Source organism: Mustela erminea, chromosome 18 (genome assembly GCF_009829155.1).
Source record: "Mustela erminea isolate mMusErm1 chromosome 18, mMusErm1.Pri, whole genome shotgun sequence".
Classification (NCBI taxonomy): Eukaryota; Metazoa; Chordata; class Mammalia; order Carnivora; family Mustelidae; genus Mustela; species Mustela erminea.
Window position 1 is genome coordinate 38,661,924 of NC_045631.1, and position 26,697 is coordinate 38,688,620.

At 38.6% G+C, this 26,697-nt stretch overlaps 1 protein-coding gene across 2 annotated transcripts in view; it reads right to left on the reverse strand.

Moving 5' to 3' along the window:
• Positions 1-26,196, reverse strand: part of NPEPPS (aminopeptidase puromycin sensitive) — an 81,944-nt gene extending 55,748 nt beyond the window's left edge. The window contains exons 1-2 of one of the 2 annotated variants that reach the window (XM_032322357.1): positions 25,784-26,196; positions 16,032-16,116 (exon numbers count right to left, since the gene is read on the reverse strand). In XM_032322357.1, coding sequence (XP_032178248.1) covers positions 16,032-16,116; positions 25,784-26,041 — 343 coding nt within the window. In that variant the 5' untranslated portion in view covers positions 26,042-26,196. Of the gene's footprint in view, positions 1-13,291; positions 13,413-16,031; positions 16,119-25,783 lie in introns of those variants that run through there. The other variant, XM_032322358.1, reaches the window with a different exon arrangement.
• Positions 26,197-26,697: the final 501 nt, after the last annotated feature.

Genomic DNA, 26,697 nt, shown 5'->3' on the forward strand with positions numbered 1-26,697 from the left:
GATTATGACCTGAGCCGAAGGCAGAGGCTTAACCCACTGCGCCACCCAGGCACCCCGTATGTTTCACATTTTTTTTTTTAAGATTTTATTTATTTATTTGTCAGAGAGAGAGGAGCGAGAGCAAGCACAGACAGACAGAGTGGCAGGCAGAGGCAGAGGGAGAAGCAGGCTCCCTGCCAAGCAAGGAGCCTCCTGTGAGACTCGATCCCAGGACGCTGGGATCATGACCTGAGCTGAAGGCAGCTGTTCAACCAACTGAGCCACCCAGGCGTCCCTGTTTCACATTTTTAAGTGATGCATCCAGACTTCTGCTTCTGGCTATGACAGCTTAGGTGGTATCAGAACAATTATAAAAACCAGATAAAAAAAAATTTTAAGTGTTTGAATGGGAATCACAAAAAGATCAGCTCTATGTTCATGGGTTCCTTATTCCCTTGCTGCATTTTCTGACTTCAAAGCAGAACACAGAGGCTAAGGAAGAAATAAGAATCATAAAGCTTGCAATCGTCTTGCGGGGCTGATGACACAAAAATTGGAATTCAGGCCACCAAAGCTGCCAGGATTCAAATGGCCAATATCCCAGAGAAACTGAATGACAGAAAAAGTCTAACATTCTTCATTCAAGACATTTTCTGACTTTTCCTTCAAGACATTTTCCTTCAAGACATTTGCTGACACCTAGATTTTAGCAGTTTTATGATGGGAGGGAACTAAATACTGGATTTCAGGGCCCAGAAGGGAAGGGATAACCTTAGTAAACACCCCTGACCAAACTAGAAACCAGGAATAAGAACAGCTTGGAAAAAACAAACAGATTCAACCGGATCAAGACAATCTCACTTAATGAAAGAATGAAAGCTTTTTCTTTCAGATCAGGAATAAAACAGGATGCCTGCTTTTGCCACTTCTAATCACATAGTACTAGAGGTTCTAGTCAGAGTAATTAGGCAAGAAAGAGAAATAAAAAACATTCAGACTGCAAAGGAAAAGTAAGTTTCTCTATTCACAGACAAAATACAAAAATCTTATATGCAGGAAAATCTCAAGGTTCCCCCGGCCAAATTGTTAGAATAAATGAATTCAGCAAAGTTGTAGGATACAAAATCAACGTACAGAAATCAGTTGCGTTTCTACACACTAACAATGAACAACTTCAAAAGGAAATTAACAAAACCATTCCATTTTCAGTAACATCAAAAATAATATAACATACTCAGGAACAAATTTAACCATGGAAGTGAAAGACTTGTACACTAAAAACTAAAAAATGTTGTTGAAAGAAGTTAAAGAAGATAGAAACAAACAACAAATAGAAAGACATGCTTTGTTTATGGATTAGAAGTCAGTATTAAGAGGTTCATAACATCCATGGGGCAGGGCAGCCCAGCTGGCTCATTCTGCAGAACATGCAACTCTTGACCTCGGAGTTCTGGGTTTGAGCCCCATGTTGGGTGCAGAGATTACTTAAAAAATGTTTTAAAACTTAGGGCTCCTGGGTGGATCTGTCAGTCTGCATCCTAATCTTGGTTTCAGCTCAGGTCATGATCTCATGGGTTATGAGACTGAGCCCTGAGTCAGGCTCCATGCCCTGCAAGGAGTTTGCTTGACAGTCTCTCCCTCTGCCCCTCACCCCACTCATGCTCGCTTATCGCTCTCTCTCTTTTTCTCTCAAATAAATAAATAAATAAAATCTTTAAAAATTTTTAAAAACTTTAAAAAAAGTTCATAATATCCAATGCAATCTATAGATTCAGTACAATCCCACTCAAAAGCCCAACAATGTTGTTTGCAGAAATTTAAAAGTCCACCAAAAGTTCATATAGAATCTCAGAAGTCCCTTTAGAGCCAAAACAATCTTTTTTTTTTTTTTTTTAAAGATTGTTTTCATTTATTTGATAGAGAGCACAAGTAGTGGGAGCTGCAGCAGCAGCAGGAGGACCCCACCAAGCAGGGACCTGATGAGGAGCTCGATCCCAGGTCCCCAGCATTACGACCTGAGCCAACGGCAGACACTTATCAATTGAGCCACCCACGTGCCCCCAGAGCCAAAATAATCTTGAGAAAAGAACAAAGCTTCACATTTCCTGATTACAAAGGTAAAATAATAAAAAAAAAGTGTAGTACTGGTAATATATCCAGAATATATTAAGAACTCCTATACTCAACAATAAAAAAGCAAAACACCCAATTAAAATATGGGTAATGGGGTGCTTCAGTAGCTCAGTCAGTTAAGCATCTGACTCTTCATTTCAGCCAGGTCATGATTTCAGGGTCCTGGGATCAAGCCCCATATTGAGCTCCATGCTGAGCAGAAGTCTGTTTCTCTCCCCTCTCTCTCTCCTTCCTTCCCACTGCATACATGCACATACTTCCTCTCTCTAAAATAAATAAATAAATAAAATCCTTTTTTTTAAAAAAGATTTTATTTATTTGTCAGACAGAGATCACATGTAGGCAGAGAGGCAGGCAGAGAAGAGAGAAAGGAGGAAGCAGGCTCCCTGCTGAGCAAAGAGCCCGACGTGGGGCTTGATCCTAGGACCCCAGGATCATGACCCAAGCCAAAAAGGCAGAGCTCTGCTTTAACCCACTGAGGCACCCAGGCACCCCAATAAATAAATCTTTTTAAAAAATGGACAAAGGACTTAGACATTTTTTCTAAGATATATAAATGGCCAATAAGCTCATGGAAAAATCACTAATCATTAGGGAAATACAAATCCAAGCCACGATAAGACACCACTTCATCCCTATTAGGATGGATACTAACAATAAAAGAAAAGAACAAGATATAACAGATGTGGAGAAACTGGTATCCTTCTGTACAATTGATGGGAATGTAAAAAGGTGCAGCTGCCACAAATAAAAAGTATGTTGATTCTTCAAAAAATTAAAAATAAAATTAACCATATGATCCAGCCATTCCATTTTGGGTACATATTCAAATGAAGTGCAATAGTTTCAAGGAGATATTAGAACACCCATGTTGACAGCAGCATTACTCACAACACTTAAAAGGTGGAAACAACCGGGAAAGCCTGGGTAGTACAGCCGGTTAAGTGTCCAGCTCTTGGTTTCGGTTCAGTTGTGATCTCAGGGTAATGGGACTGAGCCCTGTTTTGGGCTCTGTGCTCAGCAGGGTCTGCTTGAGATTCTCTCTCTTTCCCTCCCTCAGCCTCTGCCTATTCATAGTGCATGCTCTCTCTCTAAAATAAGTAACTGTATCTCAAAAAAAAAAAAAGTTTTACTGACATACAAATGGATAAACAAAATGTGGTGTATATATATACAATGGAATATTATCCAGCCTTAAAAGAGAAACTCTGAAACAAGCCACAACATTGATGATCTTGAACATTATGCTAAATGAAACAAGTCAATTATAAAATGGCAAATATTGTATGATTCCACTTAAATGAGATATCTAGAATAGCCAAATTCATAGAAACAAAAAGGAGTATAATGGTGTAGAATGATGGTTGCCAGGGGCAGAGGGATGGGAAGAATTAGTTATTTTAATGGATACAGAGTTTGGTTTTCTAAGATGAAGAGTTCTACAGATGGGCGGTAGTCATAGTAGTTCAATAATGTGAATATGTACCAATGAACCATACAATTATAAATGGTTATGATGGTAAATTACATGTTACCATCTTACATTATATGCATTTTACCACAATTAAAAGAAAAATTGATCTGGCTGTATTCTGTCTGTCTTCTCCCCCTAAGGAAACAGAGAATTAAATTTTTCTCTAGAATGAACTAAAATTAAGTAGAAACTCCTACAATCTGAGACAAATTAAGAAAGATCTGAGTAAGTAGAAAAATATATATTCTTTATGAATGAGAAAGTTCAATTTGCTCTCCCCAATGGAGTCAGTGCAATACCTATAACAATACCAGCAGGTTTTATTGTAGGACTTGACAAGTTGATCCTAAAATTCATATGAAAATTAAACGGACCCAGAATAGGCAAAATCATTTTTTATTTTTTTTATTTATTTTTTATTTTTTTTAAAGATTTTTTTATTTATTCATTTGACACAGAGAGATCACAAGTAGGCAGAGAGGCAGGCAGAGAGAGAGAGAGAGGAGGAAGCAGGCTCCCCGCGGAGCAGAGAACCCGATGCGGGACTCGATCCCAGGACCCTGAGATCATGACCTGAGCCGAAGGCAGCGGCTTAACCCACTGAGCCACCCAGGCGCCCGGCAAAATCATTTTTTAAAAAGAACAAAGATAGAGGACTTATATTACCTAATTTCAAGACTTAAACAGAACAGAACAAAGAGTGCAGAAGTTCAATAGGGAAAGAGTTATCTTTTTATTTTTTATTTCTTTAAAAGATTTTATTTATTTATTTGACAGAGACACAGCAAGAGAGGGAACACAAGCTCTTTCTGTGACAAATAAATGTCTCAGAGACAAATATTTGTCTCTTTCTGACAAACAAATAAAATCTTTGAAAAAATATATGACAATAAAAGAAAAATTCAATCAATAGAATTCATCAAAGTGCTTGGCTGGCTCAGTCAATAGAACATGTAACATTTGATCTCAGGGTTGTGCCCCACATTCAGAGTAGAGTTAGCATACATACAGACAGACATGCATAAATTGGAATTCACTGAAATTGAAAACTTATATTCATCCAAAAAAAAAAAAAAAAAAAAAAACAACCCTAACAACAATGAAAAGGCAAGGGACAACACTGGGTGAGAGTATTTGCAAAACTATTTGACCAACAAACGCTTGTATCTGGAACATATATAGAACTCTTAAAATGCACTAAGAAGACAAACAAACCCCTAGACAAATGGCAAAGGTTCTGAATAGACAGTTGACCAAAGATGGACATGAAAAGATGTTTGACATCATTAGCTATTAGGGAAATGTAAATTAAATAAGATACCACTAGATAATCACTTGAATAGTTAAAATTTAAAAGTGTTAGCATTTAAAAATAACAAGGATATGGAGCAACTGGAACTCTCAAACACAGTTAATGAGAACATAAAATGGTACAACCACTTTAGAAAACTGGTAGTTTCTTTAAAAATTCTCCATTTACCATATGATGCAGCCATTGTATTCCCAATTATCTACCCAAAGAAATGAAAGCATATGCCCACAAAAAGGGCACAGATTGCTTGTATATTATTAAAACACAACCTTTTATATTGGAAATAAAAATAAAATTGCCAGAATTTCTGGTCTTGCATATAATAAGTTCAGAAGTTGCCACTCCATCCTAACAACAAGTAAAAAGCTAAACAAACTGAAAAATCAACAACTCTCCATAAATCTGTCAGAGACGTGAGGTCCCCTGGGTAGCTCAGTCAGTTAAGCATCTGCCTGCGGCTCAGGTCATGATCTCAGGGTCCTGGGATGGAGTCCCCATATCAGGCTCCCTGCTCGAGGGGAGCCTCCTCGTCCCTCTGCCTGCCGCTCCCCTTGCTTGTGTGCATGTGCATGTACTCTCTTTCTGTTAAACAAATAAAATCTTTTAAGAAATAAATATAAATTCCAGGAGAACCGGTCATGGGGGGACTCCCCTGACAGTCTTGTGAGTTTTACCTCTGAGAGTTACCAGGTCCTAACAGTGAATATCAGAGAAAAATCCCCTCATGCTTCTGGCAGGAGGAAAGAAAAAGGAATATTCTGAAATACGATAGGGCGTTCTGTTTTCAACAAAACCTGCCTTCAAGAAAAACTATTTTACCAGAGCTTAACCTGCTGGGTTTTGTCAGAGCCTAACCTACTTGGGGAAAGGGAAAGAACAAACTCCAGCGCCACCAGCCATCCAGTCCCACCAGTGCGGGAGAAAACCTGAAAGTACTGGTGAAGTTCACAGACCAGAGACACCAAAAGATTGAGACCTAGTAAGAGATTCATACATACTCCCCTTACCCCTTCACCTCACCACAGCATTATTAAAGGCCTATTTTACTGTCGTTCCTTTTATCCAGTACATCATGTCTGTTTCTCAAAAAATACCGGAAAGCATACTAAAAGGCAGAAAATGCAATTTGGAGACACTAAAAAAGCATCAAAACCAGAGTCAGTTATGGAGGGAATGTTGTAAATCTCAGACTAGATTTTTAAAACTATGTTTAATATGCTAAGATCTTTAATGAGAAAATAGACACATCAAGAAGGGATTGATAATGCAAGTAGAGAGAGATTCTAAAAAAGAATTAAAAAATAAAGACAGAAATTAAAAGCATAGTAACAGAAATGTAGAATGCCTTTCATGCACTGATTGTTAGACCGTTCAAGGCTGTAGAAACAATCTCTGAGCTTACAGACATGAAAAAAGAAACCTCCAAAACTGGGAAAAAAAAAAAAAAAAAGACTGGGGGGTGGGAGGGACCAGAACAAAATATCCAAGAACTGTGGGAAAACTACAAGAAGTATAACATATACACAATGGGATGACCAGAAGGACAAGAAAAAGAAAGGAACAGAAGCAATATTTGGAGCAATGATGGCTAAGAATGCCCCCAAATTAACATCAGACACCAAACCACAGATCCAGGAAGCTCAGAGAAAACCAAGTAGGATAAATGCCAAAGACTCCAAATGTAAGCATACCATATTCGAACTTTGGAAAAATCAAACATAAAGAAAAAGTCTTGAAAGAAGCCAGAGGGAAAAAACACTTTATTGAAGAGCAAGATAAGAATTAAATACAACTTCTCAGGAGCCACGCAAGCAAGAAGATAATGGAATGAAATATTTATTTATTTATTTATTTATTTATTTATTTATTTATTTTAAAGATTTTATTTATTTATTTCACAGACAGAGATCACAAGTAGGCAGAGAGGCAGGCAGAGAGAGACGAAGAAGCAGACTCCCTGCTGAGCAGAGCCCCTGATGCGGGGCTTGATCCCAGGACCCTGAGATCATGACCTGAGCCGAAGGCAGAGGCTTTAACCCACTGAGCCACCCAGGCGCCCCTGGAATGAAATATTTAAAGGGCTGAGAAAGAAAAACTAACTAGAATTCTGTATTCTTCAAACTGATCTTTCAAAAGTGAAAGAGAATGTTCCTCTCAATCTTGCTGTGAACCAAAACTGCTCTGAAAAAATTAAGTCTTCAAAAAAAAAAAATGGGGAGAGGAGCACATGGTTGACTCAGTTGTTAAGCGTCCAATTCTTGGCTCGGCTCTGGTCATGATCTCAGGGTCGTAAGACATAGCCCCATGTGGGGCTCCATGCTCATGCTCAATGTGTAATCTGTTTAAGATTTTTTCCCCTCCCTCCCACTCTGCTCTTCTGCCTGCTCATGTTCTCTCCCTCAGATAAATAAATAAATAAATAAATAAATAAATAAATAAAATACATTTTTTTAAAAAGTGGGGAGAAATAGACTTTTGTCAGACAAACAAAAATTGGGGGAATTTGTTGCAAGTACATATGCTTTTACATGATATGTTAAAAGAAGTTCTTTAGAGAAAAGGAAAATGACACAGATTAGAAACTTAGATCTATATAAAGAGAGAGCATCAGAGAATGAATAAAAGAAGGTAAAATAAAAATGTTTATGATTGTTATTTTTAATTGATCTAAAAGATAACTGTTCAAAGTATTAATAGTAACAATATTTGATTATGTTGGCTTCTGTGTATGTTTATGCATAAGTGAAATGAATGACAGCAATGAAACAAGGGATGGAAACAAGGAAGAAACTGGTCATATTTTGATATTATAAGGTACTTGGTACTACTTGTGAAGCAGTATGGTATTATCTGAAAGTGACTGGATTAATTATAAATATATATTGCAAACTCTAGGGCAAGCACTATAAAAAACTTTTCAGATTAAAAGTAAAGTGACAGAAAAAGATATACTAACACTAATCAAAACAAAGTGGGAGTAGCTGCATTAATTTCAGACAGAGCAGACTTTAAAGCAAGAGAACTTAAAAGGAACGTTACATAATGAGAAGGGGGGCAATACTCCAGCAAGACGTAAAAATTCTTAATGTGGATTCATCTAATAATAAAGCATCAAAATACATGAGGCAAAAACTGACAGAATGGCAAGGAAGAACAGATGAATCTACTATTAGTGCTGGAGACTTTAACAGCCTTCTATCAGAAATAAACAGTGTCAGCAGCAGAAATCTGTAAGGATATATTTGAACTCAAAAGCACCACCAACCAATTGGGTATCTGTTGACGATTTCATCAAACAACAGCTTGTGTTACACATTTTACTCAAGCTCATTTGGACCATTCACCAAGACAGACCATATTCTTGGTCATAGATACACTTGAACTAATTAAAAAAAAAAAAAAGAAAGAAAGAAATCATAAAATGTCTGTTCTTTGACCACAAAGGAATTAAATTAGAAATCAGTAACAGAACTATAGCTGGAAAAATCCTCAAACAATTAGAAATTAAATAATTATAATACTTCTTTTTTTTTATAATTTTATTTCTTTATTTGACAGAGATCACAAGTAGGCAGAGAGAGAGGAAGGGAAGAAGGCTCCCTGCTGAGCGGAGATCCCTGCTGATCGAGCCCAATGTGGGGCTCAATCCCAGGACCCCGGGACCATAACCCAAGCAGAAGGCAGAGGCTTTAACCCACTGAGCCACCCAGGTGCCCCTATAACACTTCTAAATAACACATAGGTCAAAGAAGAACCCTCAAGAGAAATCTTTAAATACTTTAAACGAAAATGAAAATACAACTTACAAAGTTTGTGAGATTCAGGGAGAGCAGTGTTTATAGGGAAATTTACAGTACTGCAATCCTATACCACAAAATCAATCATCTAGGGGTACTTGGCTGGCTCAATCAGTAGAGCTTGAGATCTAGCCCCACAGCGCATAGAGCTTACTTCAAAATTAAAAATAAATCAAATAAATTATCTAAGCTTCCATCTTAGGAAACTAGAAAAAGAACAAATTAAATCCAAAATAAGGCACAGGAGAAAAAAATAATTAAAATTAGAGCAGGGGTGTTTGGTTGGCTCAGTTGGTTAAGGGGCTGCTTTTGGCTCAGGTCATGATCCCAGGGTCCTGGAATTGAGCCCCCTGTCAGGCTCCCTGCTCAGTAGGAAGCCTGCTTTTACCTCTCCCACTCTCCCGGCCTGTGTTCCCTCTCCTGCTGTCTCTCTCTGTCAAATAAATCAATAAATTAAAAAAAAAAAATCAATAACTTAAAAAAAAAAAACCAACAAAAACAATAGCTGATTCTTTGGGGGGGAAAAAAATCAACAAAATCAGTAAGCCTCAAGCCAGGTTAAGAGAAAAGGGAGAAAACGAAAACACAATTACTAAAATCAGGAGCCTAGGTGGCTCAGTCAGTTAAACCTCTTGACTCTTGGTTTTCACTCAGGTCATGATCTCAAAGTCATGGGATCCAGCTCTGCATCAGGCTCCATGCTCAGCATGGAGTCTGCTTGGGAGTCTCTCTCTCTCTCTCCCCCTCTGCCCCTCCTGTCCCCTTTCTCTCTCTAAAGTAAATAAATCTTTTTTTTTTTTTTTTTAAAGAAAAACACTGAAAGAGAGAACATCACTACAGATCCCATGGACATTAAAAAAATGATACAGGAGGGGCACCTGAGTGGCTCAGTCAGTTAAGCCACCAATTCTTGATTTTGGTTGAGGTCATGATCTCAGGGTCATGATAACAGCCCTGTATTGGGCTCTGTGCTGCGCATGGAGCCTGCTTAAAACTCCCTCTAATTCTGCCTCTCCCCCCACTCAAAAAAATGAATAAGTTAAATTAAATTTAAAAATAATACAGGAATATTATAAACAAATCTCTGCCCCAAATCTAAAAACCTCAATCAAAGGGACCAATTCCTTGAAACACACTATCTACTAAAACACATACAAGAAGAAAACAGATAAGCTAAATAGCTATGTATCTTTTAAGGAAGTTGAATCAGGGCGCCTGGGTGCTTCAGTTGGCTGAGTGTCTGACTCCTGGTTTCAGCTCAGGTCATCTCAGGGTGGTGAGTTCAAGCCCTATATTGGGCTCCACATTCAGTCGGGAGTCTGCTTTAGATTCTCTCTCTGCCCCTCCCCCAGCCACTCAAAAGCACATGCTCTCTAAAATAAATAAAAAATCTTTAAAAATTTAAAAAAAAAAAGAAGAAGAAACTGAATCAATAATGATCTTCCAAAACAGAAAGCACAGGCTCAGACAGGTTCACTTGTGAATTCTACCAAACATTTAAGTAAGAAATGGTATGTATTCTCTAAAATCTGTTCCAGAGCATTGAAGCAGAAAGAATACTTCCTAACTCATTTTATGAAGCTGCATTACCCTACTATCAAAAGACACATAAGAAAACTATAGACCAGTGTCTCTTAGGAACATAAATACAAAAATCCTCAACAAAATATTAGCAAATTGAATCCAACAATATATAATAAGAATTATATGCCATGACCAAGTGGGATTTATCCTATTATGCAAGACAGTTTCAACACACAAAAATCAATCAATGTACTTCATCACATCAACAGTCTAAAGAAGAAATATTACACAACTATCAGAAGATGCAGAAAAAGCATCTAACAAAATCCAATACCCATTCATGATAAAATTTCTCAGCAAAGTAGGAATAAAGATGAATTTCTTCAACTTGTGATAGAACATCTACAAAAACCCTACAACTAACATCATATTTCATGGTGACAAAGTTCAAGCTTTCCAGCTAAGATGAGGAACAAAGCAAAGATGTCTTACCACTGCTTTTCAACATTGTACTGAAAAGTCCTAGCTAATGTAGTAAGACAAGAAAAGGAAATAAAAGGTATACATATTGGGATAGTAGAAATAAAACTGTCCTTGTTCACAGATGATGTGGTCATGTAGAAAATTCAAAGGAATCAGCAAAAAAACTCCTGGAACTAATGAGCAATTATAATAAGGTTGCAGAATATAAGATTAATATATATAAGTCAATCATTTTTCTATATACCAGCAATGAATAAGTGGTATTTGAAATTGAAAACACTTTATCATTTACATTATCATATCCAAAAACAAAATACTTAGGTATAAATCTAACAAAATATATGTAAGATCCAGGAGAAAAACTACTAAATTCTCATAATAGATATTAAAGAACTAAATAAATGGAGAGATAATCCATGTTCATGGGTAAGATTCCATATTGTCAAGACATCAGTTCCTCCCAACTTGATCTATAGATTCAATCCCAATCCCAATAAAAATCCCAGAAAGTTATTTCATGGATACCAAAAAACTGATTCTAAACTTTATATGCAGGGGTGTCTGGGTGGCTCAGTCATTAAGTGTCTGCCTTCAACTCAGGTCCTGATCCCAGGGTCCTGGCATCCAGCCCTGCATCAGGCTCACTGCTCAGTGGGGAGCCTGCTTCCCTCTCTCCCACTCTCCCTGCTTGTGTTCCCTCTCTTGCTGAATCTCTCTGTCAAATAAATAAATAAAATCTTTTAAAAAAACAAAACAAAACCCACAGCATGTATAACACCAAGAGTGAACCCTAATGTAAACTACTGACTTTGTTAATGAGGTGCCAAGGTAAGTTTCACTGACTTTAACAATTGTACCACTTTGGTTCAAGATGTTGATAATGAGGAAGAGAAGGGTGGGTGGGACAAGGAATACGGAGGAAATCTCTGTACTTTATACTCCAAAGTGCTCTGAAAAATAAAGTTTATTAGTAGGAAAAATAGAATCAGCATTTTTTTAAAAAGAGTTTTATTTATTTGACAGAGAGAGGGAGAGAGAGAGTGTGCACACAAGCAGGGGGAGCAGGCAGAGGGGGAAGCAGGCTCCTGCTGAGCAAGGAACCTGACATGGGGCTCAATCCCAATATCCTGGGATTATAACCTGAGCTGAAGGCAGACACTTAACCGACTGAGCCACCCAGGTGACCCTAAAATCACCATTTAATTCAGAAAACAGGATGCCCTGAAAGTTACCAAAGACCTGGGAAAACATCTGGTTCCTCAATATAGCCCAGAGTAGTGGTTAGCTTATGCATTAACACGAAGAACAATAGCACATAATAGACTTTATGTTTGAAATCCCCAAAACTCAATATACTCAGGACTTGTAAATAAAGCAGAGGCAAAATAAAAACAAGAGCTCAGAAATAAGGCCACTGTAGTGCCCAAAAAACTTTAAAAGCTTCCTGAAAAGAGGTATTCTAATTTTTTAAAAGGATATACCACTGGAACATGTACAGCAAACTAAAATAACCTGCTAAATATATTAAATAGTAATATAGCATATTATACCCCAGTTTCAATTAAGAATCTAGAAGACTCTCAAAAGGCTTTTTGCTCTTTTTAACGAGACAGCTATGCTCAAGTCTTATCTTCATGTCCAAGTGATAAAGAATATGTGTAACACACAGTTCCCTGGTAGGTTGCAAATTCAACAGATGTCACTATAGCCCAAAAAAATGTTGTTGGCCTGAAAAGTTCTTTAAAATTTGAATACATTTAAATATTCTTTAATACTTTCTTTGGTCTGGCCTCTGTCCCAACATTCTAGCTTTGCTACATCCAGTCCAATTCACTCGTGTTTGTTATTTCCTTAATCCTAACCATAACTTTGGTTTGAGGCCCCCTACCCTATATTGTTATTTGTATTACTAAACTTATACTTTGATTCCTTTCATTTAAAATCTTATGAAATTCTGCATCATATTCCAATACATTTGTATTAGAAATGAGTATTTCCCCTTCTCTTTCAATTTTCCACATTTCAGAGCTAGCACTTAATTAGTCATACATGTATTTTCAGAATGATGACAAAAACAACTCTTGCAAAGAGATGGTGGTTTAATGCTATTCCTAATCTACACTTAACTACATGACGACGGAATATATATCACTGATGGGCTTATAAAGGCCTACTGAAGCTCATGATAAAGGCCTCTGATTGAGTGTGAGGAACGATTCCTTTTTCTCAAGTTAATAGTTTTGCTCAAAATTGTTACCATTTGGCAGTATTTCTGACTAGCTGCTTCATCCTCTCATTAAACACATACATGCACTCATCTGCACACTGAAAAATGTACCTCTGCTTCAAGAAGAAACGTGTTAAGATTTACATGCCTTGCATGGATAAGGCAGGGTGATGCTAGTGGATCTGAGGCTAGAATCAGAACTTTGAATGGAACAGGGAAAATTTCTTCCTTACACAGCTAATGCTACAAACATATCTGAGAGAGTATACTAAGGGAAAAGTTAATACAAAACTTTCAAATGATCAATGTCCGTGTGGTTATGCCCAAGCCATCTATTAATGATAAATTAAAAGTCTCGTTACCTGTCAGGACCTGAGTTCAGGCACTCCTGCGGAAGCTGGTGACAATACTAACCCCTGCACTCACTGTGTAGGGAGGTGCACTCCTTGCACTGGGGCTTAAGTGCTAGTGATTTCACCAACCCTTGAAGTGCAGAACAGTAAAAAAACAGTTTTCAGCCGTTTTTCTTACTGAGTTCTCATTTTTAAAATATTACAAAGATCTCAATTAGGTTTTAAAATAAATTATTTTTGTTGAAAAGGCAGTGCCTTAGTTTAAAGAGACACACGCCAATAGGTCTTTCTGGGTCACTGCACAAACCACAAACAGCTTCTTTTTCATCAATTAAAAATTTATACAAAGAAGCAACAACTTCATGACTTCGAATGACTTTCTGATTTTACCGTAAAGTAACAAGATTTAGTGGCTACACATATGTAACTCGGTCTTACAGGAGGCAATCATAAATATTAATAGGTACTGTACTAAAGGAGATCAGCCAAGTTAAAAAATGGTAGCTTTCCTATTGACTCAGTTATTCCCCTGTCAAACCATACCACCCTGGAAGGAGCTGGCAATCAAATTTGCAACTACTAATTTCTAAAGAACAGCATGTTGTACTCTTCCATACAGTAAAAATCAAGAAATGCTACTATGCCCAAGGATAAAATTACACTGTGTATGTATCTGGAAGGCCAAAACTGTTTGACTGAAATCTTAAAATGCCACATTAATACAATTTCCCATTCTCTTATACTCTCAAATTAGATGAGCTTACACATGACTCTAGGTTTTTCCCATTGCTGTAGGAGAAATGAGTTGAAAAATACCCCTTAGCTAGTTTTGAAGAAAATACTTTATGTACCTAAAAAAGAGTAATGTTTTATCTGATTCTCTCTCCAAATCCCCTTCACTTCTACAAGCTTTCATTTCTCTCTGACCCTCTTAGAACACAAACACTGCTCTTCTAACTATTAGGAGCTTGGCACCATTCAGTTATGCATACTCAAAGCATTTGAGTTCTCTGAATTCTTTCCTGACATTTTAGTAGAGGAAGATAAAAACAAAATTTATAAAAACAAAAAAAAATTTAGTAGAGGAAGATAAAAACCTGAGCTGAAACCATGCCAACTGGAGGGTGCGAGTATATTTTACAATCTCTTCCTATCTATAGTGGCACCATTTTAAAACTACATCAAATTTAAATGTTCTCTACCTACAACAGAGCAAGCTTGCCTTGATATGCTTGGCTAAAATGCTTACATTTTTCTTCACAGATAAAGAAACTAAATAACCCCTCTCTCATTTACCCAAACAATTTTTTAATGTTGGCACTCATCCAAAGTCCATTTGAAGGATGTGTTCCTCTAGCTTAAAATCACAGCAATTTGATCTCATTTACAAACAATCGAACAATAAATACTTTTTGGCAATACTCTGCTCAACTGCTACTTTTGGTGGGGGGGTCATTCTATGGACAAGATAATTTAAGAAAAATTCATGAAATAAAATAAATTCATGAAAAAAGTATTTATTTTTCCTTATATTTTTCCTTGTATGCTTCTTTTCAGTGTAAAGGAGAGGGTTAAGAGCAATACAAAATGTGAACTAAAAGGCTAAATTTCTAACTTATTTGATATCAAATGAAAAGATTTTCTTTTCTTTTCTTTCTTTTTTTTTTTTTTTTAAAGTAAGCTCTACGTGCTAAGTGGGGCTTGAACTCACAACCCTGAGATCAAGAGCTGCATGCTCTACTAGCTGAGCCAGCCAGGCACCCTGATAGCAAAAAAAAATTTTCTAACAGGAAGTCTCATAGTAATGAAGACTAACCAAAAGATCATTCTGTCAAAAGCAAAAAGCACTTCAGTTCCAGTATTAATACACTTGTGACTTCATGCCAAATATGACAATTTTTTAAAATGGAGCTTATGTGGGAATAAGATTTCAGGCCAAAACAGACTACTCAATTTAATCCCTTGTTACAATTACAAGGTCTAAAATAGTTCTCATTTTAAAGATGCTAAGTGAGTTCCCAGGCATTCTATATATTTCCTTTTAACATATTCTTACTCTGTAACTAACTTGGTCATCTAGCTTCTAAGCTCCACATTCCATCCTGCAGGACAAATATTTTTCTCTCAATTGTGAATAAGATTCATTATTGCAATTTTAATCTACTGTTCAAGAGGGAAATAAAAAATCTTTAAGAAAACCAAATATGAACTAAGCCACCTTAATAAACCAATCTTTCATGTTCAAAGCACTTATTTTAAAAATATCTCTTCAGTTTTGGGTGCCTTGGTGGTGTGGTCAATTGGGCGAGTGACTCTTGGTTTCAGCTCAGGTTGTGAACTCGGGGTCATGGAATTAAGCCCTGCGTCGGGCCCCACGGTTAGTGCAGTGTCTACTTGGGATTCTCTCTGCCCCTCCCACTCAAGCTCTCTCTCTCTCTCTAAAATAAATAAATTAATTAAAAAAAAATAACTCTTTAGCTTTATATGCATGGTATTATATTCATTTTACATTTATGGAAATGTAATCTGCCTAGGGTTACAAAATACGTTAATGTTTGAAGTAGAATTAGAATGTGGCATCTCCTTTATCTCATAGTACAAATTATTAAAATATTTCCCACGAACATCTAAAAATGATTCCTATTTCTAAAGTAACAAACACTGCTACCTTAATCTGAAAATGTATATGCCACCACACATACATGATACACACAGAGAGATAGCAAATTAAATGGAAAACAGCTCTTACCTTCATCTCCCTCTGGTGCATATGAAGCTGTAATAATGTCAATATCAGCACAATTCATCACAATCTGATTGGTTGCCTGCCTCACCTAAGGGGAAAAGAAAAACCAGCAGTGTCAGAAGTAGCCAAGATTAATAACATGTACATCTTCATCTTGGCCTAATGTATGTCACAGGGCATTTTTTTAAGCCCAGACATCACTAAAACCTAGACTGAGTATTTATACCTAAATGGTAAAAAATAAATGAGTAGTTTTAGGTAATCTAAGGCAATTCACATTTTCTGAATTCTATTAAAAGCAACCATAAACACTTAAGTATTTTAGACTTTAAACATCTGACCAATGAGCTAAATAAAAGCATTTTTCCTACTTAAGCTTTTATTTAAAACAATTAAAACTTTCCAAATTAAAAATTAATTAGGAAACATTTCTTATATGTTGCAATTAATTATGTATTTCAACCTACACATCAAACCCATCATAAGACCTTCTTTAAGGATAGAGGAAGAAAAGTGGTATCATAAATCATGTCAAAACTTCGTAAGGCACTCTTTAAATTTTCTTCTCTTATCAAAGTAACATTTTGAATATAAGACACTAATGACTCACCACCAAGATTAATAAACTTTTTAAGATTTTGTCTTACTTACTTCAGATCCCCCCCAATAAAATATAGATATAATGAAAGCTCCATCCTCGCTTCCTCATTACATGGAGATAACCACTCTCCTAAGGCTAATGTAGCTCTTTATCATGTGTATATATAGTACTTCTGCTACATATATAAAGATCAGTAAGCAATGTTTTTAATTTTATACAAACAGTATCACCTTTGCACCTGCTTTTTTCATTTAACATTTGTTTCTGAGATGGGAAATGTAGACAGATATAGATCTAATTCATTAATTTTAACTCCTATATAGTATTCCATTATAAGAATAAACCAATTATTTATCCATTTCCTTCCTAAAGGAAGTTAGGTTGTTTCCACTTCTTTTGTTTTTTAAAATAGTGCTATAGGGGCGCCTGGGTGGCTCAGTGGGTTAAAGCCTCTGCCTTCAGCTCAGGTCATGATCTCAGGGTCCTGGGATCCAGCCCCGCATCAGGCTCTCTGCTCAGCAGAGAGCCTGCTTTCTCCTCTCTCTCTGACTGCCTCTCTGCCTACTTGTGATCTCTGTCTCTGTCAAATAAATAAATAAAATCTTAAAAAAACATAGTACTATAACAAATATCTTGGTCCATGTTTTCTTATGCATATTTTTCTTTACCAAGAATATCCCAATTATGCTCTAGAGTAGTTTCAATTAACACTCCCATGAGCAAAGAGTGAAGAAATACCATGTTCCGGGTGCCTGGGTGACTCAGTGGGTTAAGCCCCTGCCTCCAACTCAGGTCATTATCTCAGGGTCCTGGGATCAAGCCCTGCATTGGGCTCTCTGCCTGGCGGGGAGCCTGCTTCCCTCTCTTTCTCGCCTGCCTTTCTGCCTACTTGTGATCTCTGTCAAATAAATAAATAAAATCTTAAAAAAAAAAAAAAAGAAAAGGAAATAGGATGTTCATCATCCTCTAAAAAACTTAAAAATCTTTGACAATCTGGTGGGTATTAAATGATATTCCACCATTGCTTTAATTAGAATTTTCCTGATTAATTGTAGCACTGGTTAAGTAAGCATCTTCTCTACTTAGTTTCTTTCTCCTTTTTTTTTTTTTTTTGCCATTGCTTTTTCTCTGCAAATTGTTCATTTATAACCCTTGCCGACTTTTCAATTTGGTTGTAGACTTGATTTTATATACTTGCTGCATTTAAACAGAACCTCAGATTCATTTTCAGACCATTCATTTGAATGGTCTGAATTTAAAATAACAAATATCTGGGGCTCCTGGGTGGTTCATTCGGTTATTGGTTTCATTGGTTTCAGCTCCGGTCATGCTCTCATGGTTGTGAGATGGAGCCCTACACGGGGCTCCCCTGCTCAAGGTGGAGTGCGCTTCAGATCTCTCTAGATCTGAATGTGGCAGTTTTGAAGAAAATAGTTTTTCTATCCCCTTCAGCCTCTCCCTCTCCCTCAGTCCTTCCCTGCTCACGGGCAGACACTTTCCCTATCAAATAAATAAATAAAATCTAAAAATAAAATAACAAAAGTACAGAAGCCCTAAATCACAAACAAATGTCTACAGAGGCCAGCGAAACAGGTGAATAGAGTAGGCCAGGTGAAGGCTATGGATAAAGGAAGGGGAAGTAGTCATTTCTTGGAGCTAACCAATTATGCTATATTGAAAAGCAGACTCCATATTAACAGATCTTCCAACTACAAAAGAGCAAAAAACAAAAACAAACCCCACAGGGGCTCCTACTTGGCTCTTTTGGTAGGGCATGTGCAACTCTTGATCTCTGGGTCTGAGTTGAGCCCCATACTGGACAGAAAGATTATTTAAAAAAAAAAAAAGCCACAAATTCAGATTTCATATACGATCTCCCAAATTGTAACTGATGGCAACTAACACAAAATTTGCAAGAACACTGTGCAGTCCAAACAAAACCCACAGTAGGTCAATACTGCCTCGAGATCACTAACAGAACACAGAACCAGGTAAGGACACAAGAGTAATATAATGTCTGTATGAAAAAACTATACCAAAGAGTAACCATTTTATTAATAACCAATAAATAAACACGATTAATCTCAAACTAAAATTACCTGACCTAAGTTACAGATATATATTAGTAAGCCTGTAAAAATGGCTAACACATAATGTGAAACTATTTTGGCTCATTAAAAAAAAATCCTTTTCAGAGACCCACTACGTCAGTTGGTAGAGCATGAGACTCTTGATCTTGGGGATATGAATTCAAGCCCCAAACTGAGTGTAGAGCTTAGTTTAAAAAAAATCTTTTTTCATAAATCTTTCTGTTTCTAAACAAAAATGTCATTCGATGAACTTTAAAAAAAATTTTTTAAGTGGCAGGAGCACCTGGCTGACTCAGTCCATAGAGCATACAACTCTTGATCTTGGGGTTGTGAGTTCCAGCCCCATGTTACATACAGACATTACTTAAAAATAAAATCTTTAATTAAAAAATAAATTAAACTAATCTTTAAATATATAAATAAACAAATAATTTTTGTAAGTGGTAATATTCCTTCACACCATTTACTTCATCAGGAACATTCCTAAGCAGTAACAAAACCTTTCTGTCCCAACTGGACATTTATAGCACTACATTTGAACAAATAAAGCAAAAATGATCCCTGTGCCTATTTATAAATTCACTTTTAAAAAATTCAGCAACACAGAGAAATGAAGCACTTAATGAGGCTGGGGTGGGCTGCAGGGAGGTGTCTCCAAAAAGTAAAAATGAATAAAAACCTTCCAGAGTTTGAAGTTTATGCCAACAGGATAATAACAGCAGTTTAGTTACACATCTTCAACTTTATTGAGGCAAGCATATTTTCATTCAACAACATCTACAGTGAATTTAATGGTAACCAAGCAGTTAATCTGCCAATGTCAAGATAGCTGTACAATACTACATATGCCAACTGACATTCACCTCACTACTACTTAACATTCTGAGGGAAAGAGTTTGCATACTTTGGAAAGGCACAGTTTACAACATCCATTTACAAGTACATTCTAATTCCTCCTTTATTTAGGGGAAACCCACCTGTTTATACTACTGAGTTAAGCCGTTTGTTGAATAGCTAATAATTTTTTTTTTCCCAAGACGCTGCCATTTCTGGAAGGGTGGGAGGGAAGAACCAAAGGAATAAAAATACTTATCTTAGTAACAGAACACTACTCAAATTTTAAAAATCTCACTGTATACTCTGCCTCATCTTAACCATGTCCTTTAAACAGGATAGAAAGTGTTTGTTTTAGTACTTAGTACCTGATTCACAGTAATCAGTTAATAGATATTGTTATTAAGACACACACACACAGAGGGGCATGTGGCTACCTCAGGCGGTAAAGCATGCAACTCTTGATCTCAGGGTTGTGAGTTCAAACCCCACACTGGGCACAGAGTTTACTTTAAAAAAAAAAAAAGGCATACCTAGAGACCAAGATTAAAAGTGCTGTAATCATAAAGATGTTCTTCCAAATATCATCTAACAGCATTCACCTAACAGTTTATAAAGTATCTATCAGAATGACAAAATTTAAAAGCTTTGTGCTACATTATATAGTACTTTGGATGTCAGCATACATGTACAGATTTTAAATAACTACATAGATTTAAGTGCTTCAGTGCCACACTGTAACACTGCTCTTTTTTATATTTTCCCCACAATAGCACTGACCTGATGATTCACTACATGAATTCTCACATCTAACATCACCATTAGTGATATTTTCCACTACCAAAAATACAGGTAATAATTCAAAGGAATTTCAGCATTAAGATCTTCACAGTTTGCAAGCTTAAAATAGAAGCAAAATGTTAAAGTAGGCATATATATCGTGTAGATAACAAGCTCACTTTCAACATCTCCATTTGATGCTACTAAAGAATGGAACACAGTGTTTCCTTTCCTTGTTTCAAACCCAGGGTTAAGTCCTCTAGAGCCCCATACAGACTGCACTGCAACTCAACCAAACACCAAGTAATGGCTCTATTGAAGAGCCAGCTTGACCACTGGTAACAATTTTACAATGGAAGTTTCCTATGAGTTAGGAAGGCAGCAATGTGAGATTTTTTTTTTTTCCCTGAATGAGTGTTTATTATGATCACTCAGAAATACATCTTACAGGTACTATATGACCCAAGAAGTTTTTCTGTGATTACCAAAGCCCTCAGATTTTAGTAAAAGAAAATCTCCAGTGTGACAACTCCAAACACCAGTCTGAAGCCTGAGACACTTTGCCTTACAAGCAATTTCACTGTTAAAATTTTGAAATAATCATTGTCTTTGTGGAATAGGGCTGTAATTTCTAGAGACAATAAGGAGCAGTTAATTAGTAAACACAAACTGAGCCAAGTTTTCTAACAAAAGAGACAGTGAAAAGAGCAAGATGCAGAAAGTCAAATGTAGCACCCCAAATGTAAAAATGTTAAACATACAGAACATTACTATTTATTGCTTATGGCTACTTACATATGCAATAAAACTACATATATAGGCATAATACTCACCTACCTAGAGAGAAGTTACCTCTGGGAGTGGGGCTAGGAAGAGATGGAAATGGACTTTAGTGGTATCTGTGGCATTTTATTTCCCAAAAAACACCAGGCGCAGTCTGAAGCAAATGGGGGAAAACTTTAATATATGCTAAATCTTTGTGGTGGGCTACTTTTCTGTATTTCTAAAGTATTTCCTAATTTAAGTAAAATTTTTAAGTAATTACAAGTGGCCAAATAAACTAAGAGCTAAATACTTAAATGATGTTCAAAACTGTATCTCCAAGATCTGGAGAATTAATCTCAGTTAACAAGAGAGCTATCAAAAGACTCAGTCCTTTGCCACTGACTCACATATAGATTAGAATAAAATCTATTTTACAATAAGAACAGGCTCACTTATGTAGCAAAGTTCAGAGAAGCTTCATAATTTACTACTCAAGATCACATTTGTCCAGATTGTATTGATGGACAATATCAATTATTCAGAACCAGGAAGTTAAAAAAAGAAAAAGAAAAAAGAGCCTGTTTAAAAGCCAAAATAGATGATACAAAGTCCATACTATAAAACTCATTCCCGGGCGCCTGGGTGGCTCAGTGGGTTAAGCCGCTGCCTTCGGCTCAGGTCATGATCTCAGGGTCCTGGGATCGAGGCCCGCATCGGGCTCTCTGCTCAGCAGGGAGCCTGCTTCCCTCTCTCTCTCTGCCTGCCTCTCCATCTACTTGTGATTTCTCTCTGTCAAATAAATAAATAAAATCTTTAAAAAAAAAAAATTGTTTAAAACTCATTCCCTTCACTCAGAAGAGAGTCCATCAAACCCACACTTAGAAATTTCTTTTAAAGGTCACACAAGCTTTTTTCTGGTTACTTAGACCTCTTCAGATCAAGCTCAGTAAGATAGAAGAGGGAATAAATTGCACAATAGGCAGCAACAAAGCACAGTAAGCAGCAAGAAGTAATCACCCAACAATAAGAAAAACAAACAAATATGAAACTAACAAATTATAGTGCCCAGTTTGGGGTAATCTGTTGTTATAGGTACTAATGACAGATATCCAGAATGATATCCAGTATTTTTACAAAGAAAAAAAGAAACAAGACTCGATTATAAGAAACTAGAGTTTAAAAAAATAATACATTTTTGGAATATTTCCATCCAAATCAGTAAATATTTTTTAAAGTCTAAGTGCCTCAAAGGGTAAGATTCATTTATCTGGAAAATTCACTGTAAAATTCATTGTCAGATGATAGTAGATAAAGCTCAACATATAAAAGCTTCTTATATTGAGGTGTTTCATCATACATACATTTCAAGAAACAACAGAAGATCTAAACAAGTTCAATTTCTTATCACCAATCTTTCAAATTTAATTTCTTAAGACCATGTAGTGATCCAGCAAATGTGGCACAAATTATTAATTTTACCACTTCTTTAAGTAATTTAAAAAAACAACCAAAATGACTGCATAGAAAATACTCAAGGGGTGCCTAGGTGGCTCAGTCAGTTAAGCATGGGCTCTTGATTTCCGTTCAAGTCGAGTTCTTGGGGTCAGGAGATCGACCCCATGTGGGGCTCCACGCTCAGTGCAGAATCTGCCTAAGTTTCTCTCTCGCACTCCCTCTAACCCTGCACACTTACACTACCCACTCCCCAATAAACAAATAAATCTTAAAAAAAAAAAAAAAGAAAATATGCAAAATTTGGGCAGAAAATTCCATAACACAGGATTGACAATAACATGCATTTAGGTGCCAAGTTTTAGCCTGCCAAATAAACTACTATATCTGTAACTCTCCTCTAAGTGCCAATTTAGTCATCACCAACATGAATATTTTGTTGGCAAAGGCCAGGGATTGTCTACTATATCCTGACTTCTGGCCTTGAAGGATGAAGTTAATTTCTTTGGCACAGGTTAAATATTTCCATAAGAGAAAGTCCAATTACTGAATAAACCACAATGCACTCATAACAAGGCATTGTGGCCACTCACATAAACATCTTATCTATTTTTTAATTAATTATCCACAAAGCAAGAGAGTCAGAATTCAAAATAGCTACAAAAATCCATTGCGCTCAAATATCCTGATGTAAAGGGGGGAGTGCATGGGAGGGGTGACAATGTCCCATTTCTCTAGGCCCATGGTAGCACTTTTGCAAAACCTGCTGACCTAGACCACACACACTTATGTAAAAGACAACTACTTATAAAGTCAGTGCACACTGACTAATTTCTTCACCATCCCCAGGAGTCCACACCCCAGACCAGGTTAAAAATCCACTAAGTTTCTAATATGTAACCTGTACAAATACTCTGGGCTTATCATAAAATTTTGCAACTCAAGCAACCAAGCAACTTGTATACTTTGTGTAATGTGATTCCAACTGTTAGGAAACTGACCCAATACCAGTTACAAATCTAGATTTCTAGAGATACAATCCTGTCCACATTTTTAGATTTTCACAATAAGATACCTTATAATGCCAGTTTAGTCTTACTGCTCCAATCCATGGATCTCAAAAATATGAATATATGCTTCTTTACTAATGTTAACTTTTCACCAACCTGAATTCCTTTATTCTTCCAAAGGTGGCAATGTGTACAATTAAAAAGTCCAATCATTCTTTAATAAAACCTGTTAGAATTCACTCTACTACCATCTTTCATTTGTGTTGCCCTCTACCCTCTAAAGAATTTCTGGAAACAACTGCTTTGAAAAGCTCCTGTTACTAAAAAAGATTTATTTCCTTACACCAAATTAACAATTCCCTGTTCATGTCTAGTACATTCCCATGTGCTCCCTCAATGGCCCGAAGCAGCCTTCCACATATTTCTGATCACTCTGGAAAAACAAGGAGAAAAGGGGGAAGGAGAAGCATGTCATTGTCTCCTGCTCTGTCCTAACACTTAAATAAAACCGTCACTTCCTAATAATCACTTAAAAATCTTTATTGACAATTTTTTTTCCTGAAATTTTTCCCTAAATAGGTATCTCTCAAAATTATGAACCGGTCACACCAGCTAATAAGGTAAAGAAATAAATGATTTTTTTTTTCCACATCTTAGTCTTTTCACATAATGCGAACTCATTCATCACAGGTCCTTCTTCCCCAAGGTTTGCCAAGTCACAAGACACACTACTGTTTACAATCCCTCCCATCTGCCCCCTGCCAATATATATCAAACACTCTAGTCACTTGGCTTAAACAAATCGTCTACCAAATAACCCTCTCAAATCCTAATTTAGACTGAAGATACACTCACTCTGATTCATATTCTCAATGGAAAATTTTTAAATCACTTGACTTTCCAAGGGTTAAGTTTTGCCTTTTGATGCAGCTGGACCCTAGGGCCCTTCACACAAGCACTCCATATATGACAGTATACTTTTTAATTCTACACTTTCAGACATAATTTCAATCTGAGTACTCAGCTTTCAAAGACAACTTCAAACTTTCAATTCATTCCAACACTATACATTTCTTTCATTTTACTGCTATATCCACCCTGTCTTTAAGGTTGAGGCCTACTGGTTTTTCCTGACTACAGTAAAAAAGACATAATATATTTACCACTCTTCTCTTTAAAAACAACTACTAAATAGTTCCCATTTTTCACCAGACTTCACATAATACATCATATAACAAGGTATGTCAGAAATGTCTATTGTTTGGGACCTCTGTAGGGCATCAGTACTAATAGTCTCCGAAATCAAACAATACTTCAGATAACGTTGGGGGGGGGGAGCATGATTCACCAAAAACTGCAATGAAGAGTAATGGAATATTTTCAACAGTGGTATGCTAAAACTAGCAGCTTCTTTCAGAGAAGAGTACTGCTAAGCAACCATCGCCGTAACAATAAATCCACCTGCTTCACAGGCGGCAAAGCTAGGAAGAGGGGAGGAAAAGCAGAGATGGGGTCCTCCTTTAGCTTCTCTAGAGGTTAGGAGAGAACAAAGTCACTGCTGCACTGTCACTTGAGGGGAAGGGGGAGGGGGCGGATCATCTTGGAAACCCAGCCCCTGGGCCGGAGCAGGCGGGGAGAACTCTGCAAGGCTGCCTGGGATTAGCATTCTCCTTCTCACCCTCTCCCCCCTTCTAGAATCTCCCCTCCTCGCTAACGCGCGGCGGCCGGAGTCCCAGATGACCGCCCCCTTCCAATGTGTCCTCCGTGGGGCGTAGGGAGAACCAGAGAAAATAACTGAGTCAGGAGGCTGAGACAAGAGCGTGGACTCCGATGACCCCTCTGGCCTCCTCCTACAGCCTCCAGCCTCGCCCAGAACACTACCAAGCCCGGAAGGGCCGGGGGTCGGGGAGGGGAAGCCCGGCACAGGTGTGCTCGCCGGGGCTGGGGGGATGGGGGGGTGCCCCTCGGGCAGGGCCCGCCAGCTCCCTCGCTGCTCCCCGCAGCGCGGCCCGGGTCCCAGCCCAACAGGGCAGAGCACATCGGCCAGGGCGCCCCGCGGCACCCCCAGAGGGGCGCGCCGGTCCCCGAGCCGGCCTCGCCAACCCCAGGCCCGCAGCGTCCAGGCCGGCCGGCCCGCCCGCCCTCCGGGCCGGGCCCCCAGCCCAGCCCGCGGCCTAACTACTTGCCCCGCAGCTCGCCCCCGGCGCCCGAGGGTCGCCGTACCTGGGCGGCGGCCTCCAGCTTGCCCTCGAAGGTGAAGTCCAGCAAGTCAGGCTTGAGGCAAAGGCTGTAGTTGATGGGGGAGACATCGGCAGGCAGCCGCTCGAAGGGCCTCTTCTCCGGCATCGCGGCGAGGCCCAGGCTGTGGAGGCGGCGGCGGCGGCGAGAAGAGCGGCTGAGGAGAAGGAGGAGGGGAGGAGGCGGAGGGCCGAGGAAGAGCAGGCGGCGAGCGAGGGAGGGGGCGGCGGCTGCCAGCCACATCCACCGAGCGCGGGCGACCGCCTGAAGAGAGCGACCGGGGAGCCTGGGGGGGTAGGGGGGCGGGGGCGGGGGAGAGACCCAGCCGGAGCGCTCGGGGCCGGGAGGGAGGCAGTGCGGGCGGGCTGGCTGCCTACGGGGAAGGGGGCGGAGGGGAGGGCAGGGGAGGAGGGCCTGCAGGGAGGGAAGGAGGCGGTGGCGGCGGCAGCTGCGTGCGCGGCCCCGCCGGGCGGGCGCGCCCCCGCTGGTGTGTGCGCGCGCGCGCCGGGATTGGGGGCGGAGCGGTGAGGGCGCTGCCGGCTTGGGGAGAGGGTGCGGGGTCGCGGGCGCGTGCTGGGGGCGGGAGGCGGCTCGCTGCGCTGCACCTGTCCGCGCCACTAGGGAGTGCCGACTCGTGGCGGGCGGGAAGGAGCCCAGAAGGGTTTGAGAAACAGAGGGAAGGCGTGTGAGGACCCCCTCCAACTCCCAGCAGTATTTGGAAGTTGAAGCCTGTGCAACTGGCCCAGGGTAAAATGTTAAAATATAAATTCAGAGCGAAATCCCACATTGGATTTTTACCTCCACATCCCCAGAAAGCCCTGACTGGAGGCTCTTTGGCAGTAATCATTCCTATATTAAGTAGCAACTTCAGGAGATGGTTATGAAAAGATTTGTCAGAA